At 55.5% G+C, this 18,935-nt stretch overlaps 1 protein-coding gene across 1 annotated transcript in view; it reads left to right on the top strand.

Moving 5' to 3' along the window:
• Window positions 1-17,228, top strand: part of KIAA0556 (KIAA0556 ortholog) — a 170,607-nt gene extending 153,379 nt beyond the window's left edge. Inside the window, 10 exon segments of the mRNA XM_032842700.1 lie at window positions 1,657-1,834; window positions 6,238-6,403; window positions 9,153-9,310; window positions 10,637-10,701; window positions 11,970-12,080; window positions 13,791-13,930; window positions 15,548-15,649; window positions 16,113-16,273; window positions 16,360-16,448; window positions 17,021-17,228. Coding sequence (XP_032698591.1) covers window positions 1,657-1,834; window positions 6,238-6,403; window positions 9,153-9,310; window positions 10,637-10,701; window positions 11,970-12,080; window positions 13,791-13,930; window positions 15,548-15,649; window positions 16,113-16,273; window positions 16,360-16,448; window positions 17,021-17,079 — 1,229 coding nt within the window. The 3' untranslated portion in view covers window positions 17,080-17,228.
• The last annotated feature ends 1,707 nt before the right edge of the window (window positions 17,229-18,935 follow it).

Raw genomic sequence — 18,935 nt, 5'->3', positions numbered from 1 at the left:
GTAAAGAATTTGTGGTCGTTTTGCATGCCGTTGTTGTGGTGAGAAGCTAGGATGTGGCCCAGTACCATGCTGGTGCCACGTCTTTTCCACCTGCCCCGAGGATGCTCTCCATGCCACCTCAGCACCATGGAGAGCAGAAGGCTGAGTTACAAAACGTATGTGGGAAATGACAGGCATATAGGAGAGGAAGCCGAGCTCCAGGAAGACTGGGTGGCTTGGCCTCCCTGGGCTTCTGCCTCCACTCCTGAGCTCAAGGAGGTGGGGCCACGTGACTTCCAGGTGGCCTTCTGTGAAAGTTGCCAAGGATGTGAATCTTCTGAACACAACCACCCAGGAGGGTGCTGAAAGAGGCTCCAAATTCTCCCAGGGTGGAGAGTTCAGTGGGCTTGGTCCTGCTCTGATGGGACGCCAGTAAGGAAAGACAAGTTCTAGCCAAGTATTGCACAGGCCCTGACCAAGGGCTTCATTCGGTTTGAGCTCTCTGGGCAAATGGATGACTCGCCTGGACCGTATTGCCTCAGGACCACAGAGGGTCACTTCTAGATGGATTCTGATGGAACAGGGGTGAGGCAAGGGCAAAAAGATGGGGTTATCATCGTAGAAACACTTCCTTACTCTGAATCCCGGGAAGTCTCGCAGTAGTGCCCAGTGTATAAAATGTCCATTTCTGACGTCCTGTATCAACGTAGCTGCCTGCGTGCAGTTACTTATTTAAACATTCCATCTGGACTGAGCTCCTGCTGTGCATCAGGCACTGTGCCAGGCTTTGGGGACACAAAGATCTAGCAGATCAGATGGAGTTTCTGCCCTCAGGGAGTTCGCCTCTGGCGGGGCAAACGGATATTTACCAAATGGTCACAAGATCACACTGGTGACCAGGGCATGGAAGTTGATGGCAGGCTGTGGGCGGAGGTTTGATGTGGTCAGAGAAGTCAGAAGGGCTTCCCTAAGGAAGTGAGTTGGGATCTGAAGAGTGAGCACAACGAGGCCATGTGAGTTCCAGAGGGCATAGCATGGGCAAAGGCCCTGTGACAGGAGAGAGGGCTGGAAATAGGAATGACTGAAAGACTGTCTGGGTGGAGCCGTGCCCCCTAGTGTAAGAGGAGGTTAGACAAGTAGGTAGAAGCCAGATGGACAAGGCCTGCTGGCCAAGCAGCACAGGGAGCCATGCTAGGGTGTTAAGCAGCTGGTTGGGGCAATGTGATAGATGCGGGAGAAAGGATCCAGTGCCATGTGCAGGTTTGGTTTTTTTTAAGGTTGTATTTATCTGAGAGAAACAGAGGGGAAAAGAATGAGCAGGGAGAGGGGCAGAGGGAGAGGGAGAAGCTGACTCCCCGCAGGGAGCCCAATGCAGGGCTCGATCCCAGGACCCTGAGATCATGACCCGAGACGAAAACTGGCGCTTCATGGACTGAGACACCCAGGCACCCCCCACCCACCCATGTGCAGGTTTAAACAACACTGGCCCATTCGTCCTGCAGACATTTCCAGAACATCAGCAGTGTCCCAGGCCCAAGGGTCACCAAGAGAAAAAGTAGAGAGCCCGCCCCGAAGGCACTTTCATCTGAATCAGGGTAGAACGCAGAGGCCGAAGGTAACTCCTTTCCCGTCTCCACAACCTCTGGTGTTCAGGGGCCACTCTTCTTCCTGTTACAGGCCTCCAGCTGAATTTCACTGCCTCCTGGGGAGACCCACACTACCTGGGGCTCACGGGCCTGGAAGTGGTGGGCAAGGATGGCCAGGCACTGCCCATCAGCCTGCACCAGATCTCTGCCTCTCCCAGAGACCTAAATGACCTCCCTGAGTACACCGATGACTCCCGGACCCTGGACAAGTAAGTGTCTGTAAGAAGCCACCTGCAGACACCCTCAGAGCCATCCCCTCCCAGTGTGAGCAGCAGGACACTTCAGCCCCTGAGACGCGGGCTCGCTCAGGCTCTGTGACTCCAGAATCAAATCTCAAATAGTGATCCCCATTCCACCCTCCCCAGCCACCCCGTGAGGTCTGTGGTCTTCCCATTTTGTTCACTGATATGTTTTTAAGTAGGCTCCATCCCACAGCGTGAAGCCCAACTCGGGGCTTGAACTCACAACCCTGAGACCAACCCCTGAGCTGAGCTCAAGAGTCAGACACTTTAGTGACTGTGCCCCCCCAGGTGTCCCCTGTGACTTCTCATTTTAGAGTCAAGGGAAACCAAGGCTTGGGAAAGGGAGGTGACCCCCCACCCCCAAGGGCTCCACGGCCAGAGGCGGGCAGGGTTCTCCTGCTCCCAGACACACCCGTGCTTTGTGTGTTCTCCACCATGCTCAGTGTAGGGCCTGGAACGCCAGCTCTGCGCCTGACCATGAGCAGCCTCACTCTCGGGGGCTGAAAGCTTGCCATTGCTCGAGGTCTGAGGGGATGGCTCTGGAAGTGTCCGTGGGTGCTGTGGGCGCTTTCCTCCGCTTCTGTCTGATTGCATCAGCCCAGACTGGGGCCAGTCAATAAGAAGACAAACCTGGGACAGGCACTGGCCCCCTGCTCAGGACAGCTGCTGGGCCTGCGCTCTGCCTGGAGTTGTAAACAGGAGGAGCCTGGAGGGGTCAGAAGGATGAGAGTTCCAATCCTGGCTCTGCCCCTTGCCAGCTAGTAAGTTTCTTAACCTCTCCAGCTACGATAGTAATGATAATAAAATTATAGCGGCTATTCCTGGAGCCCCGAATAAATGCCAGACACTGGGGCTACACTAAGCAGGTTACAGATCCTCATCCGTTTATGCCTTAAACAGCCCTAAGAGGCCACCACCCCCGTTACAAATGAAACCGAGCTACAGAGAGATTAAAAACTGGCCAGAAGCCACCCAGACTAGTTTTGAGGGTCAGAGTCATCTGAATGGATGTCTGTGGGAGACCTGTGCACGTAACCACTGACTTCCACTGTCTTCCCCTGCCTCACTTGCCTTATCAGTAGGAGGGGACAGTAAGTCCCCTGGAGGGAGGGCAGGGAGGGAATCGCCACACCACAGCTGCACCCCCAGCCTGACCCAGAGCGCCTACCGTCAATGGTAGACTCCTTCCTACTTTCCCATCCCGGGCCCCTTAACTGTGGCCCTCACACCTGCTGTCCATGTCTGCTCATGAACCACTCGACACCCCAAAAGCAGATCACCCATATACTTAGGTGTGGAGCCCGCTGGGTCAGCTCACAGCCGGCCCCACTTGTTCAACCACACCCACCCACTTCCCAAACCCCTCCACCCAGATGATGTGAGCACAGCAACTCCCAAGCCTGATAGCCCTTCACCTCTACACAGTTCGGTGTGTAGCTCTAAACAATAAGGACTTTAAAGAGAACAGGTCAGTACTGTTGTTACACTAAAAAAATTAATGGTGATTCCCTGAATTAGTAGACACCCAGCATGTTCCTATTTCCCTGAAAGCCTTCTTCTCATCTTCCTTTTTTAAGTTTGTTTCTTTTATTGAGATCCAGAAAAGGCCTTATGTTGTGATTGATTGGCTTGAGGTCCAGATAAGGTCCATGTGTTGTGATTGGTTGGTTTGAGATCCAGATAAGGTCCATACGTTGTGATTGGTTAGTTTGAGGTCCAGAAAATGTCCAGACATTGTGATTGGTTGGCTTGAGGTCCAGAGAAGGTCCGTACATTGTGATTGGTTTGAGGTCCAGATAAGGTCCATACGTTGTGATTGGTTGGTTTGAGGTCCAGATAAGGTCCATACGTTGTGATTGGTTGGTTTGAGGTCCAGATAAGGTCCATACATTGTGACTGGTCGGTTTGAGATCTAGATAAGGTCCATATGCTATGATTCTTTGATAGATCTCTTAAGATTTTTATAACGTCCAGGTTCCCTTCCATCTTTTTTCATTTTTTTCTTATGAATTATCTCTTAAAGAAATATTTGTTTGCCCTATAGAGTCTGGAGTTTCCTGGTTGCATCTCCATGGTATTATTTAACCTGTTCCTCAGGCCCCTGTATGTCTTGTAAATTGTTCATCAGATCTAGGCATCTGATCAGGTTGAGGCTTTGACCATTGGGGCAAGACATGACATGGTGTGGGTGTCACTGCAACTTCCCTTCAGAACATATAGAGTGTCTGGTGGTGAAGCTTTTTGTGACATTGGTGGTCAGTGCTCAGTGGCTAGATCCACTTGGTTGCAAGATGGTGGGGCGCTGAGACTGTCATTCTTTTTTTCACCAATAAAGAGAAATTTTTCTTCAATTATTTGGTTACTCTGCAGTACAGTGCAAATAGGAAAGGCAGTCTACATGCTTGGTTCTTTCCTTTACTTCTCAGTTTGCAAAAATAAAAAATTGCTTCCCTAGCATACTTTAAAGCGTTTGTGTTTGGTTACCATAAATTATGGATTTAAACAGACTGTGAAGGGTCTCAATTTATTGCAATTTTTATCTTATAGTTGCTTTTAGATACCGAGAGCGCTCAGATCCTTTTTTAAAACAGTAGTCTGTGACAGCTCTCCTGCTTTCTTATGTCACAAGACATTTCAGGCTCCCTTTGTATATTTCTTGTCCCAGAGGTGGAATCAGCCATTTTCCCCAAGAAGCCTTGGTTCCTTTTAGTGTGAAATGGTATTTAGAGACCATAATCTAGCCCCTAGAGATGCTCATTGTTACTGGATTGGTCACAGTTTCTAGGCTTTTCTGTGGACAGACCTGGGAAGTATCATGTTGATATTCTTAGCGGTGTCTGTAGGCACTTCCCTTCACTATCGACTATAAACACTTCGACAACTCTCTCTACTTTGAGAATTGGGTAGCATTTTTGGTACGGAGACAGCCCCATGTCTAGGACACAGGGGTAATTGCTTTTAGAAGGAAATGGAAGGTTCTCCAGTGGACCTAATTCCACAAACACCTCCGTTTTAAATTGCTGAATTTCCTCAGTTTTAAGATGCCAGCAATTGTAAGACACACCATCCATCAATTTAATAACGGCCTTTTAGAGAAAAAAAAGAAACATTACCTCCATGGATGAACACTTAGATTGTAAGATTTATTCCAAATCCTAAACTTTAAGATGTAAAAAGAAAAAATAAGGTTTATTTTTAAATCTAGGAATTCCTCCTGGCACGGCAGCCTCAAAGTCACCAGGAAATTAGGAGGGAGTCGGGGGAAGGGTTATCCAAGAGGCTGAGAGCTGGGCCCCTCTGTTTCTGGGGTCTGGGCTGCGGTGTGCTGAGCAGTTCAGGGCAGTCCGTGGCGGGACAGCTTTGGGGCAGACACAGGCCAAGTTGAGAAGGATGAGGCAGGTTGTTCAGAACAGGAAAACCAGACACTGGCCAGGATAGGAGTGCAATGCGGGCGAGATGATGAGTTCATTCAGAACAGTGGCTAAGAACACAAGGGTGCTAGGGGCTCCCTCCTAAGGACAGGGAGGGTGCTTCCCTGGGCTGTCGAGGCTGCATGATTATGGCCAGACCAGCTCCCCACAGACACACCTCCCCCTTCTCGTGCTTTTCCCACACCAAGAACTGCCAACTTCGCTCTAGTGCCTTAGCAGCTCTCTCACAGGGCACCAGAAGGAAGGACTCGAATTCTTCCAAAATGTACCATAGAGCCAATAGAGCATCTTACAGAAAGTTTGGAAAGTAGAGAAAAGCATCCACCTCCCATCCCCTCTGACACAAATGTGTTTTTCACTTCATCATCTCTCCTGGCCCCCGTCCTCATCTTCCAGCAGTAAAATCGTTTTCCACTTCATTGCATCGTCCTCACGGTTATCGTATTAACAACTGTGCAGATTTACTTAACCCTTTGTTTTACTTAACCACTTGGGGGTTTTTTGGTCGTTGGGTTTTTTTTTCCTTTTATGCTAATATAAATAAACAGCACTATAATGAATATCTTTGTGCAGAGAGCCTTTCCCACAGGTTGAACAAATATTCCTTAAAGGAAAACAATTCCAGAAGTGAGATCACCGGGTTAGAAGGTCCTGAAAGATGACACATGTTCCCCCTTTATTTTAAACCTGATGATCGCTTTGCCGCACTTTTAACAGCACCGACTATTAAAAGACCTTATTTTGTCTGATTTTACAGATGAGACATGGCCCCTCCGGGTGACTGTCATGAGTCCCACCTCCGCTTAACAAGCCTAGTGTGTCCAGGCTCGTGCCAGGCAGGGTGCAGGGGGCCATAAGCGCGTGTAGACCCCTCGCTCTGGTTTCTCCCGCAGGTCGTGGCTGGGCCCCAGTTCACTGCTCCCTCCCCGCTATTTGCAGGTTAATCGACGGAGCCAACATCACCATGGAGGATGAGCATATGTGGCTGATCCCTTTCTCGCCTGGCCTGGACCACGTGGTCACGATCCGCTTCGACAGAGCCGAAAGCATCACTGGCCTGCGCTTCTGGAACTACAATAAATCTCCCGAGGACACCTATCGCGGGGTAAGCTGGGGAATAGCAGCCGCGCTCAGTCCACTGTCAGGGAAACGGCGCCTTGATGAATGGCTGGCGTGGCTGCCAGAGAGGCGCATAAATCTTCCAGAACTTTCCAAATGGAGCTGAGGGGTTACAGCCAGGGAGAGAGCGCCTTGCTCTTTGTTCCTCCTGCAAGCAGCAGATGTGGGCTCAAGAGCCCAGGGCAGACTTGGGACATGAAAGCACTTTGTCTCTTTTGGGGGTTGGGGTTCCTCAGCAGGCCCAGCCCCTGAACCGTAGTGGTGGGTTGGGGCCCTGTTGTTCATTGAGCACTTTGGGGGCCAGGCCCTGAGCTGCGGGCTCTGCACCCATTCATTTCAGGGGACCTTCACCCCAGCTTCCGGGAAGCAGATATATACTCTCTTTCAGAGGATTAAAAACTGAGGTTCAGAACAGTACGTTCACCCATCCCAAGATCACACAGCGAGAGCCCCAGTGCACATCTGCTGGGCTGGGAGCCCACACTCCAGTTCCATACCATGTTCTCCCGCTCCTGGGTGTGACAAAGCAGGCATCTTGCCACACTGTGGAAAGAGAACACCGGAAGTGCCCTTTGCATGGGCCCTTCTGTCCTTGTGTGACTACAGACTATGATATGTTTGTCCCCTCCCCACTACAACCCAGAAGTGATGGTGACAATGTCCCCTAAGATAGAGCCATGCCGTTGGGGCCCTAAAGTCATAAGGCCCTTGTCTGAATCCCCGCTCTGACCCCAGCCAGCCATGTGACCTTTGGCGAGTGACCTGCTTTCCCTGCATCTCCGTTTCCCCATCTGTAAAGTGAGAGAATGAGGATGATAACCTGCCTTGGGAAGGTGGCCATCTTCCCCTGCCACGTGGACGTTAACAGAGCCAGGCCTCCATCCCGGGAGCCCCGGTGTGGCTCCCCACCATGCCTGTGCCACGTCATTTCTCCCATGGGCCCCGTAGAACCATGGGGGTTGCCAGCGTGGAGTCGGTGGCTCCAGGCGCTCACCTTTGGGGCGACAGCCTCTTGGACTGTACAGATCCTCCTAGGCCGCACTGGCATCTCCCAGAGTGTGCGACAGCACGTTTAGATCAGCACGTTTAGAAAGGCAGATAGATTGGCATTAAGAAAACATTCTCCGGGCTCAGCTCGTGCCTCTGGGCCCATATCTTCCCTTGAGCAAATCGGTCCTTCCAGATAAGGCTCCGTGACCTGGATTTGCTGCCTGGAAATCTTGGGCCCAAAGCCCTGCTTCCAAGGCTTGGCCACCATCTGCGTGGGCAAGCGGGTGACAAGTGGCCACAGTGGGAAGGAGGAGGCAGGGAGATGGGCAGAGTCTGGCGGGGGTGGGGAGGATCCCAGAGTACAGGGGATGGAAACTCTGCATCTCCCCAGGAAAATGCCTCGGGCACGTGTGTCCCCCAAGGCCCTGTGGATGCCCTGGACACGGGTCCCTGGCATGTGGTTAGAGCCAGGCCCTGCACGCTGGAGATGGGCTTCAGATCCCAGCAGCGGGTCCTTGGGCAAATTACTTTGCGTCTTTGGACTTCTGGTTTCCATGGCTACAAGATGGAGGCGGTAGTAGAAACCCTGACCGAGGGAATCAACAGGCGTGGGGAAGTCAGGCCCTTCCTAGAGGTGGGGGTCGTCCTGGAGGGGAGCCTTCCCGGGCCTCCGCTGTGATGCCCAGCTTCCAGCTAGCTCCACACCCAGCTGCAGAAGGACCTCCTCTTTGGAGGCGAGCCCGTGAAACCACAGGAGTCATGCTGATATCTGGTCCAGTTCCCTGTCCCCGGTCCAATCATATGACCAGCGGGTGACAGTTCTGTTTGTCCGGGTCCAGCCCTCGGGCCAGGGTCTGAACCCACCTGAGCAAAGCCTAGTGGAGAGATGTAGGAACAGCCTTTTGGTCCCCATATCCAGCCATGCCTGAAGCCGCTTACCCTACACTTTTCAGGCCTACGTGTCCTGTGACCGGCTGCCATGAGGAGGGCCCCCAAAATGCTGAAGGAATGAAGGGCTCGGGGGCACATTCATTATCAGTGGGACCCAGAGCAGGGCTCTTCTCTACACAGAGGAGCCCTTCTGTGTCTCCCAAAGGTGAAAATCGACCAGTTTGGTCAGCAGTCAGGCCCACGTTGCTCACCGTGAAGATGTGGGGAGTCCCGATTCCAAAATGTGTTGTCAAAGGGAGAGTGCTGGCCTCCTGCCCTCTCTGCTCACCCACCACCACCACCACCCCACCCCAGGGAAGCCACTCCAGACCCTGCCATTCAGGCTTTGAGATTTACTGGTAGATCCTGGCCTCTAGTTGGTGATATCTGTCCCAGGCCAGCGGAAGACCTTGGCCCAGATTGAACCCATTTGGCAGGCTCTTGGTAAGCGCCTGTGACTCACCAGGTCCCAAGGCAAATCTAGATGGCCCAGCCAGGGTTTCTGCAGAGGGAGGCTCGAAAGGTGGTACCACCTCAGGCTGCTGAGCTGGGCCACCATGGCAGGGGCCATACCTGCCTGTTCCCCTGCTATCCCTCCAGCACACAGCTTGGTGCCTGGCACGGAGCGTGGCCCAGCCAGGTGGTCCTGGTCTGAGAGGAAGGCCAGCCAGACCAAGGGATGTCCCAGGCCTGGGGGCTCCGTGAGGGCTCCCCGTCACACTCGGACATCCGCCACAGCCCCATCGGCCCACGCCACTGCCCCACATGCTGGCTGGCTGCCTTTCTTCAAGCGTGTTTCTCCTTTTGTTTGCCAGGCCAAAATCGTCCACATCTCCCTGGATGGCCTGTGTGTCTCCCCTCCAGAGGGCTTCCTCATCCGGAAGGGGCCGGGCAACTGCCACTTTGATTTCGCTCAAGAAATTCTCTTTGTGGACTACCTGCATGTTCGCCAGCTGCCCCCGCCGGCCCGGAGGTGAGGGCTAGCAGCATCAGGAATGTCCCCTCCCCGTCCTCCGGCTGCTGGCTTCACGCGTAGCTCTGAAGTCGCTACCTAAAGGTTTTGAAATGATCAAACGCATCGCTTTTCAACCTGGCGGTTTTCTAAGGCTCTGTCAGGCGTCCGCGGAAGCCCATGGGATGAGCCCACCTTGTCTGGGGATGTTTGGGTTCCCCACAGTCTGGAGGGCTTCAGCTCTTTTAATGCTTCGTTGCACCTCTTGCTGGGAAAAGAGGCGCCAGCCTGTGTCCTGTTCCAGAAATGCCCACTGGCCAATTCGGGGAAGGGCCTTCTCTCTTGTTCCTGAGTTCCTGGTTTAGAAAGATTCAAAGAGGAAATGACAGCCTAACATTTCGTGGGTGCGCTGGTATTTCTTGGCCCCGTCTCAGCTGCATTAAGGTTATAACAATTTGTAAATGCCATGTTCAGTTTATTCATTTAAACCCCTCCCCCGCCCCCCATGTCCAAACACCAGAGGCCAAGCTCACAAAACAAAATGAGTTTCCCTCCACCATGGCTGGGATCGCTTCTTGGACCAGTCACTGGGAACAGCCACTTAATTATAACAGTGCCCTTGAAATTGAAGAAAAACCAGCAAGGCCTGGAAGGTACTGGCCCACGGACCAGGGAGAGAGGCGCCCAGGGAGTGGTGTGCAGAGGCTGAGAACTCTTCCTCCCAAGTGCTAGATCCGTTCAGATGCTTTGCGTTCATCCTTCAGGGAATCCTTCCACCTGCCCTCTGAGGAAGGGGTTATTATGCCCATTTTATAGATGTAGGCATTGAGGTCCCTGCTACTGAAGGCCCTTGCTCAGGCTCCCAAAGCAAAGACTGCAGGGTACGCCCCACCTTCCTGCCTCCTCTTCCTGCCAGCCTCCCATCCTGCCCCATGATCCAGCCCCTTTGGTGCTTTCCTACCACAGGGCCTTTGCTCTGGCTGCTCCTCTGCTTGGAAGGTTCAGCTCTGTTGCTTTGTGTAGCTGCCTCCTTCTTAGCTCAGGTGCTGGCTCCCTGACCACCCCCTGGGGTAGTCTGCCCCAGCCCCGCACTCCCTCCCATCCATCACCCCTGCACGGGTCTCACTCAGCTGTGGGCACAGCATGCACTTGCCCTGTTCATGAAAGGGCCAGAGGGCTAGGTGGTAAAGAGCGAACTCCAGAACAGACAAGGTCAGTCCCCGCTGCCAGGGAACCCCCCCCCCCACCTGCCGCGTCCTCATATAGTGTGCAGCCAGGAGAATAACTGACCAGCCATCAAGGCCATTGAGATCTTCTGCTTTCTGGTGCTGTTTTGTGTCTTTTTAGGCTTGACTCGCAAAGCCGGGAGCGGGCGACCATGGACTACGAGGCACCCCTGATGCCCTGCGGCTGTATCCTCCTCCCACCTGTCTGTGCATCCCGGGCCCTCGGGGTCTGCGCCCAGAACCCCAGGAGAGCGCTCGGCCCTTGTAGTGGTGTTGGGGTTCCGAGCAGACCATGGCCAAGGCGCTAGGGCGCCATGCCAGGAAACCCAGGGGAGGATGGGAGGCTTCCCAGGGCCTCCCGCTCACTGAGTGCTGCTGGGGTGGGGGGTGGAGACATGGTTCCAGACCCCGCCCCCTGGTCAGCCAGCTGGTTGAGGTTTGGATGGAGGTTTCCAGAGGCAGCACCCAGGACTCCAGCTGGGAGAGGCCAGAGAAGCTGGAGCTCTCCCCAGGGACTGAACTGGGGGCTGTCCTTGGAAGCAAGCCAGGGAGGAGATGAACACAGAAGTAAGGATAGCCCCAGTTTGCTGGATCCTTTCCTGGGCCTGGCACGGTCACAGTGCATTTGTAACTCAGTTTTCCCCCCAGCCCAGTGCGGTGGTGCTGCGAGCATCCCCATTTCACAGCTGAGAACACAGAGGCCCAGAGAGGTTAAGGAACTTGTCCAAGGCCACAGAGCCGGGCAGGGGCCAGGCAGGTGAGTGAACACGAGCATCCTGGCTCTCCTAGCAGCCAGTCTCCTGGACAGAGTGCCAGTGGCTGTGATAATGCCTAGAAGCCACCTTTCCTGCCCTGCCCGCCCCTGGAATCCTGGGAGCTGGCGGGGGGACAGGGCTGAGGACTGCAGGAAGCAGTCAGCCATGGTGGCTCATGCGGCCACGGCCCATCCCTCCTGGTGCTCCAGAGCTCCTGTATTTCTCCCCTTCAACGCCCCCCACCCCGACCCTGCACACTTGAAATGGATGGAGAAGGCAATGGGCACTCTGTTCTTGTCATTTTACAACCAGGGAAACTGAGGAAGGAGATAGTTTGAGTCCTGGTCACTTTATTCAGTGCCACCACACAACGAGTTTGTGACACACATGGTTCACTTCCTGCCAGCTCCCTGGAGAGCATCACCCTCCCCACCCCCCGCCCCCGTCCTCCTGTCTCTCGGGCTTGGAGGACAGCTTTTAATTCTTAAAACACACACATACATAGTTTAAATTCAAGACAGTTTGATGCCACATATATTCTGTTGGGCTTCAGTCTCCATGAGAGTTTAAAAAAGAAAAAATGTTTTCCTTTTATTCATCTGTAGAAGCCCCCGAAAGTATAGCCCTGTATTATCTTTGTCGCTGTTTTGCTTTGTTCTTGGAAAATTAAGCCTGTTTTTCCTTAATAACATCCCTTAGTCATTTTCCAGTTGCAACTCCTGACCAGCTGGGGTGATCCCTATTATATTGGTCTCACGGGCCTGGAGCTGTATGATGAGCGGGGGGAAAAGATCCCTCTGTCGGAAAATAGTATCCTTTTGAGGCAGATGGGGACTCTACCCCAACAGAAGGGTGCATGGGAGGGTGCAGAGAAGGACAGGAAATGTCCCTGTAGGAGCCAGACCCTAGGATAAAAACACCAGTGGGCTCTGCTTCGGGTCAGATGCTGACCCCTGGGAGGGTGGGCAGAGCCATGGGCAGCTCCCAGCCCCTGCCAAGGTGTCCATGGCAGGAGTCCCATGTGACAGAGAGTCCTGCGGCCTGGGGATTTGGGAGAGGATAACCAGATGCACCCTGTCCCCGAGAACTACAAGTACTTTGGCAAGTTCTAAAGGCTCTGGCAAGGCCTGCAGGGAGCCTTCTGTGGCACTGTATTCAACCCAGAGTGTCCTGAATTTCTTGACTATGGACCCATTTGTTCATGGAACACCCCCACCAGATTTTGCAAACTGCTAGCTCACTGAGTTTTTCAATATTTTAGCTTAGTTGCTAATATTTTTTTTATTAAAAATCAGGGAGTTTCACAGGAAACTGTGAAGAGTAGTCTTCAACTACTCTTGAGAAATTAGTGATAGCCATATACAGTGATATGGCTAGACCTGAGTATCCACCGCCCTTCTGCCCCAACATGTCCTTACTGTCTTCTAACAGGCCCCCAAAACAAATTGCTAATATTTACTGAGGACTCACTGTAAGGGCTTGTCCCATGGTGCCTCATTTGCTTGTGAAGGTGAGTGCTGTTATCCCCATTTTACACGTGAGGAACTAAGAGATGTTAAGTAACCTGCCCAAGGTCACACAGCATGTGAGCATAGAGCTGGGAGTTTAGCTCTACGGACCATTGTCTGACCACTGAACTGTCAGGCTTCTTCTTTTGATGTCACCTGCCTGAGCCCTCTGGGCCCTTGCCCTGTGATCCCTAAGCCACCACAGGGTCCCACCAGAGCAGGTCTAACCCAAAGCCTGTCTTGTACCTATCTGGGGTCCCTGGGGTCCCTCTGGATCCTTTTCTGCCTTCCCCTGGTGACACCATCCTCCTGGCCTGGGATAAACGATTCCTGGTGTTTTTGATGGTTATTAGTGACTCCTCAGAGGTACAAGACTTGTTCATTTTCACCAAGCCTGCTCACATCCATTCTGGGACGTGGAGGTTTTTATACCCATTTTACAGATGAGGAAGCAGGCCCTGAGTTGTTCTGTGACTTGCCCCAGACCTCACAGGTTGGAAGGCAGAGCCAGAGCTGGGACTGGTTGGTCCAGATCCGCGATGATGTCCAGCCCTCGAGTAGCCGGTCAGGCTTTCCCCGTGGGGTCAGGCTCCCCCAGTAGGTCCAGTCTGTGTCTGGTCCCCCCATGCCAAAGCCGTATCCAGCCATCCCTCAGCCCCTTCGCCAAAGAAAAAAACCTTCGAAGTTTGCCCTCTACTCCCCAGAGTGCCAGCCACAAATTTGTTCCTGCCTTGAGACTGCTCTTTTTCCAGCCGACTATCTGCCTGGCCACCCCCCTACCCCTCCCTGACGCTGGCCACCCGCCCACCACCAGCCTCGGTGCTCATTTTCCCCAGAATGGCTCATGCGGCTGTCACTCTTCCGGCGGCCGGGAATAGCAGACGGCCGTTCTGCCCAACAGCCCCCACGTCCTTTGAGCCATGCCATCAGCGCGAGGAGGCTGGTGGCTGAGAGAGTGACGTGCGGCACCCGACACACTGCTTTGGGTTATGACAGCTTAGAGGCTTCCCAGATATTGCCGCCTTCCCCGACAGCGTGAACTCCCTGGAGGGCGTGTGCGGGGACGTCCGGACCCCCGACAAGCTCATCGACCAAGTGAATGACACCAGCGATGGCAGGCACATGTGGCTGGCCCCCATCCTGCCCGGCCTGGTGAGTTCATGGGGGGCCTTTGTGTCCTTGGTCTCAGGGACATGTCTTTCTTCAGGGTAGGTTAATCTCCCAACGAATCAGAATGCCTGCAGGCTATCAGGAAGACGCAGGTCTTTGCTGACACATCTGACAGGCACTCTCTGGGCCCCAGAGAGAAAGGGCCTGCATGGACCCTGGAGACCCCGTGCGGCAGGCGTCCATCGGTCATCACGGGCAGCCCCATCCCCTGGCCGCATCCCCTGTCCCTGCCCCTCCTTGAGGTCACCAGGCACTGGACCCCGTCCTGGCCCTGTCTCTGGCCTATCAGCTCTTCAGGGGACTCAGTTTCCCAGATCTCAGACCCTCCAGCTGCTACTTGTCACTTGGGGTCCTGGGGGGGTGCTCCGTCCCCCCGGGCCTGGCGATGTTGGTCAAGAGAGAGGAGACTGGCTGGGTGGCGACGGGGTTCTAGCCCCGTGCCAGCTAGATGCTGGGTGGAGGAGTGCAGCAGGCCCTAGGGCATGTGTGTGACCGGCAGAGTGTCCCCTTTCCCTCCGTGTGACTGCACAGGAGGACAGGGAGGGTATTTTCCTCTCAAAACACGGAAAGGAGCAGCATTAGCAGCTCTGTGTGGGAGGTTTTCCAGTGTCTCCGTCCCCGAGCCCCAAGTGTCCAACAGCTCCCCTGAGACCGGGGCCCCACCTGTCTATGGCCATCTTGAGCTCTGCCAGCAGGTGGTTTCCGTCATCTGTCACGTGACTCGGTGAGAGGCAGTTTCTGCAGCTGTCACTCTCCCAGCTGGACTCAGACATTTGTACCTGCTTGAGCCCCGTGGGCAGCTGTTCTCGAGGGCCTTTACTATTTCCACGGTACAGCTGGAAGGCTGACTCCAACTGCAGCACCCCACCCCTGCGATCCCCGACATCCTCCGGGGCCTGGGGCAGAACTGAGCCCACAGTCTGTGGCCGACACTGAAAGCTCGTTGCTTTCTTCCGTCTTGCCAGGAGCCCCCTAATATGGGGGAGTCTGTTGGGGCGGCGGGGTGGGGGGACGGAGGAGCTGCCAGTCTCACCTTACTAGCTGATTCTGCCACTGATCTGGACAACCCCCTCCTGCTCCCCCTGCAGAGGTTCAAAGACACAGGCTGGAAATTACCCAGCAGCACCTTCAGGGCCTATCTGCTATGCTTCTCATTTACAACCCGAGAAAGGACAGATCGGGGTCAAGGCGGTGCTGACTGCCCAGGGGGGACAGCGCTCCTTGACTCTGCGGGGGGCAGGGCTGCCCCCTCGGCCCAGGGAAGCCCCGCGCTGGGTGTCTGGCTGGACCCTGGGGAGAGGGAGGGGGGCACCAATGCTCTGCGGGGATTTAAATCAGGGCCACCACGCCAGGCGCAAGGAAACAGGCCTCCCAGAGCCAGTCGGTGGTTTGTTGTGAATGCAGCCACACGTGACCTGACTCAAGATGGGCTTCCACGAGAGGGAAGGCAGCGGGAAACCCACGCGCTGTGCCCCCCCCCAGCTGCCTGGGTGCCGCCTCCAACGCCCACCGGGCTCACCCCTGCCTGCACCCCGCGCCCCCCTCCCGGCGCCTCTGTTTCGAAACATGCCTGTTCTCATGAGTTCTCGTTCCCGACAGGTGAACCGGGTTTATGTGATTTTCGATCTGCCCACCACCGTGTCAATGATCAAACTGTGGAATTATGCGAAAACGCCCCATCGAGGGGTGAAAGAGTTTGGCGTGAGTACTTATCAGCTGGGTTTTTCGAGATAATTGTGCTCGTTGGTAATTAGGCTGCTGGCAATTATCATTTGTCGCAGTTGGATTTGCTTCTCTCTGTTGCCACCTTAGACACCAATGCCTGGTGCTCCGAGGCAGGGAAATTCGCCACCCCACCGTGAATCCCAAACCTGCCCCCAGTGATTTGAATCACCCCCCTGAAAACCAGAAAGTGGCCTTTCTTTCATCTTTTCTTTTCCAAGCATCTTGGTCTAGGGCGGTCCTTCCCTCTGGGAGGCGACTCTAGGGCGGGGTGCGCGAGGCCCCCGGCGGCCGATCCCAGGTTCCGAGGGCCTGAGATCCCAGCACAGGCCAGGCTAGCTGGCGAGGCTCCCAGTGGTAACTCGCTTTGCCCAAGGCCGCAGGAGGGAAGGAGGGGGAAACTCTTGGCCCCACAGCGCAGCCCCTACTCTGTGTCCGCCAGCTCCTCGTGGACGACTTGCTTGTGTACAACGGGATCCTGGCCATGGTGGGCCATTTGGTGGGGGGCATCCTGCCCACGTGTGAGCCCACGGTGCCCTACCACACCATCCTCTTCACCGAGGACACGGACATCTGCCGCCAGGAGCGACACACCGCCATCAGGTAAGCCGGGCCCGTGGCCTCGCCTCACTGTCCCCAATGAGGACGGACGGCAAGGGTCGAGCCCTCTGCCTTCTCCCTCCCCGCAGCAATCAGGTGGAGGATCAGGACGTCCAGATGATGAATGAAAACCAGATCATCACCAACTCGAAAAGGAAGCAGAGCCTGGTTGACCCAGGTCAGTTTCGCTGCCCCGCCCAGAGTGTCGCCTTCGGGACTCCAGGCTGTGTAGACAAGGAGCTGGCAGCATCCCACACCCACACCCGGCCCTGCCTGCCCCTCCGACCCCTCTTCTCTCCCCGGGGGGCTGCGGGGGCAGAACAGGTGCCCTTCCTGAAGGCACCTGTGGCTCGGTGTGGTTTCTTGGGAGCCAGGCTTCGGGGTGCAGACGGAAGAGGCCGCTAAGGGCAGACGTGCCGTATGGAGGGGGTTGTCCTGTGCCGTGGGAAAGCAGTGGAGGATGCCCGGGGTGAGGGCTTCCCAGAGGAGGTGCTGTTCAAGCTGCACCCTAAGACGTACGGGGACTTGGCTGGGCAGAGGGAACAGCGTGGCGGAGCCTGCTGCGGTCGTGTAGGGTGGGTGGAGGGCGGCAACGGGTCAGCCTGTCTGGGTGCCACGCTCAGGGGCGGTGCCCTGGGCCGGCAATTCAGGCAGTTTGGATATCCCCACCCCCCTGCAAGCCCAGGTGTGGGGCTACCCTCAGGGACTGAGGCTGGGTAATGGCCTCCTCTCTGTTCTCTCCCTTGACAGCCTTACGACCCAAAACGTGCATAAGCGAGAAGGAGATAGTGCGACGATGGCGGTGCTGACCCGCGGAGGAGGGAGCGCTGGTCCTCCCAGCCAGCGGCGGCCTCTGTCACCCGCCTCAACCCAGCACCTGTGTCTTCTGCCCCCATCCTCAGCCTTGGCAGCCTGGACTCCAGGGGCTGCGAGAGGGGAATGAGAGGGGACTCGTGTGACACGGCCCCCCTCTGCCCCTCAGCTTCGGGGTGCGCTCCCAAGAGCCTCAGCTTGGTGTCTCCTGCAGGCTCCAGCAGAGCAGGGCCCCAGGCACCAACGTCTGTGCCCACAAACCCACTGGGCCACCTCAGGCTGGGACGGTGAGGTGGCCTGCGGGGGCCTCCCCTCCCTGCAGAGTGTGGCCACCCAGGGCCCAGCGGAACGGTGGGGAGGGGGCCTCAGCCACCAACACCAACATGGTGGGGGGCACCAGGGAAGGCCCCGAGTGCAGGTGCAAACAGCTCCCCTCCCCGCCGCATCCCTGCCTCATCTGGTGGCTGGTGGAGCCGGCTTAGAGGGTGGGGTTGTTCCCTGGTACCCTGAAAGTCTAGCCAGGACTGCTCCAGCCCCTTCCTTCATCCCAGGCGAGGAAGACGGACCGCCCAGGGATGTGTGTGTCGCAGAGGGAAGAAAGGGAGCCATGCGCACCTGCTGTGCTTCCAGGCCCACATAGGACGGGCGGTGGGCAGCTTCACACCCCAGACGGCCAGCAGGGCTGCAGGCCGAGGACCAGGCCCCCAACCTACCCCTCGAGCCCCAGGGTCCACCTCCCCTTCCATTGGAACTTTGTCTGGAGGCGGGCAGCCCCTCCCTCTGGTCTGAGCTCAGGCTCCTCCTGCTTGCTGCTCCGGTTCCTGGTTCCTCCCTTCCTCAGTCCTCGGAGCAGGTGCCCCTGCAGTCACGCCGAGAGGTGCCTGTTGCCTAGGCCCCCTCCCCCGCAGCAGCTTCCCCTTGGGTTGGAAATGTGCCCTGCACCCCCAGCCGAGTGAAGCTCAGAACGTATCTATTTCCATCGATGTAACAAGCTCGGATCAGGGATCTAATTGGTTTCCCAGTGGTGGGTAATTTCTCGTTGCAAATATTAATCCGCTGTCTTCCTGGCGCCCGCCCGGCCCCGCCGCAGCACTGTACTCCAAGTAGGTTCCTATGCAACCGAGAGCCCCGCAAATACTTTTATGAGCTTTGCAGCTTCAGCAGAGCAGCTATGCAAATGCGCTTTTCATCTGGAGCATGGGGCCGATGGGAAGATAAGGAACCGTTTCTCCCGCAGAAGATCCATCATCTCTGTAGCTTCCAGGGCCCCCGGCTTCTGTGCTCACCTCCCAGACATGGCCTCTGGGCTCTCAGAAGAGCTGAGGCCCGGGGAAACGGGGCTGATCAAGCTCTTAGGGACCGAAGCTGGTGCCGCCACTTAAAAGCAGCCCGGCTGTCTGTCCCCACACGAGGCTGGGGCACAGGTCAGACCCCCACTCGCTCCCAGAACCCCCACTGCTCTTGATAATGACTGTGGCGCCATGCAATTGAGGAGGGGAAGAAAGCTGTACAGGCATTAACTGTAAAATAAATTCTATTTTTTTTCTCCCGCAAAATCAATAAAAGATGTTATTAAGACTGTGGGCCGATGTGCTGGATTTGGGGTCAGGCAGAGGGGGCCCGTGCTGCCTCCCAGAACAGAGGCAGAGATCACTGGAGGCTGCTGGGATGACACGGGGCCCAGTCCCCTCTCTAAGCTTCCTTTTCCCCACCTGCAGAGGGGGTTATGATCGGGGGCGATGCAGTAGTTAGTTCGTGTCTGGCACCATCTCACTGAACCCATGTCACAACCCTTCTAGGCACTATTATGATCCTCCCTTCACAGATGAGAGAATTGAGGCCCAGAGAGGTT

This window comes from Lontra canadensis, unplaced genomic scaffold (assembly GCF_010015895.1).
Source record: "Lontra canadensis isolate GAN:19392208 unplaced genomic scaffold, GSC_riverotter_1.0 scaffold132, whole genome shotgun sequence".
In the NCBI taxonomy this organism is placed as follows: Eukaryota; Metazoa; Chordata; class Mammalia; order Carnivora; family Mustelidae; genus Lontra; species Lontra canadensis.
The sequence above is the reverse complement of the archived record's forward strand: the minus strand, read 5'-3'. Positions and strand labels throughout refer to the sequence as shown.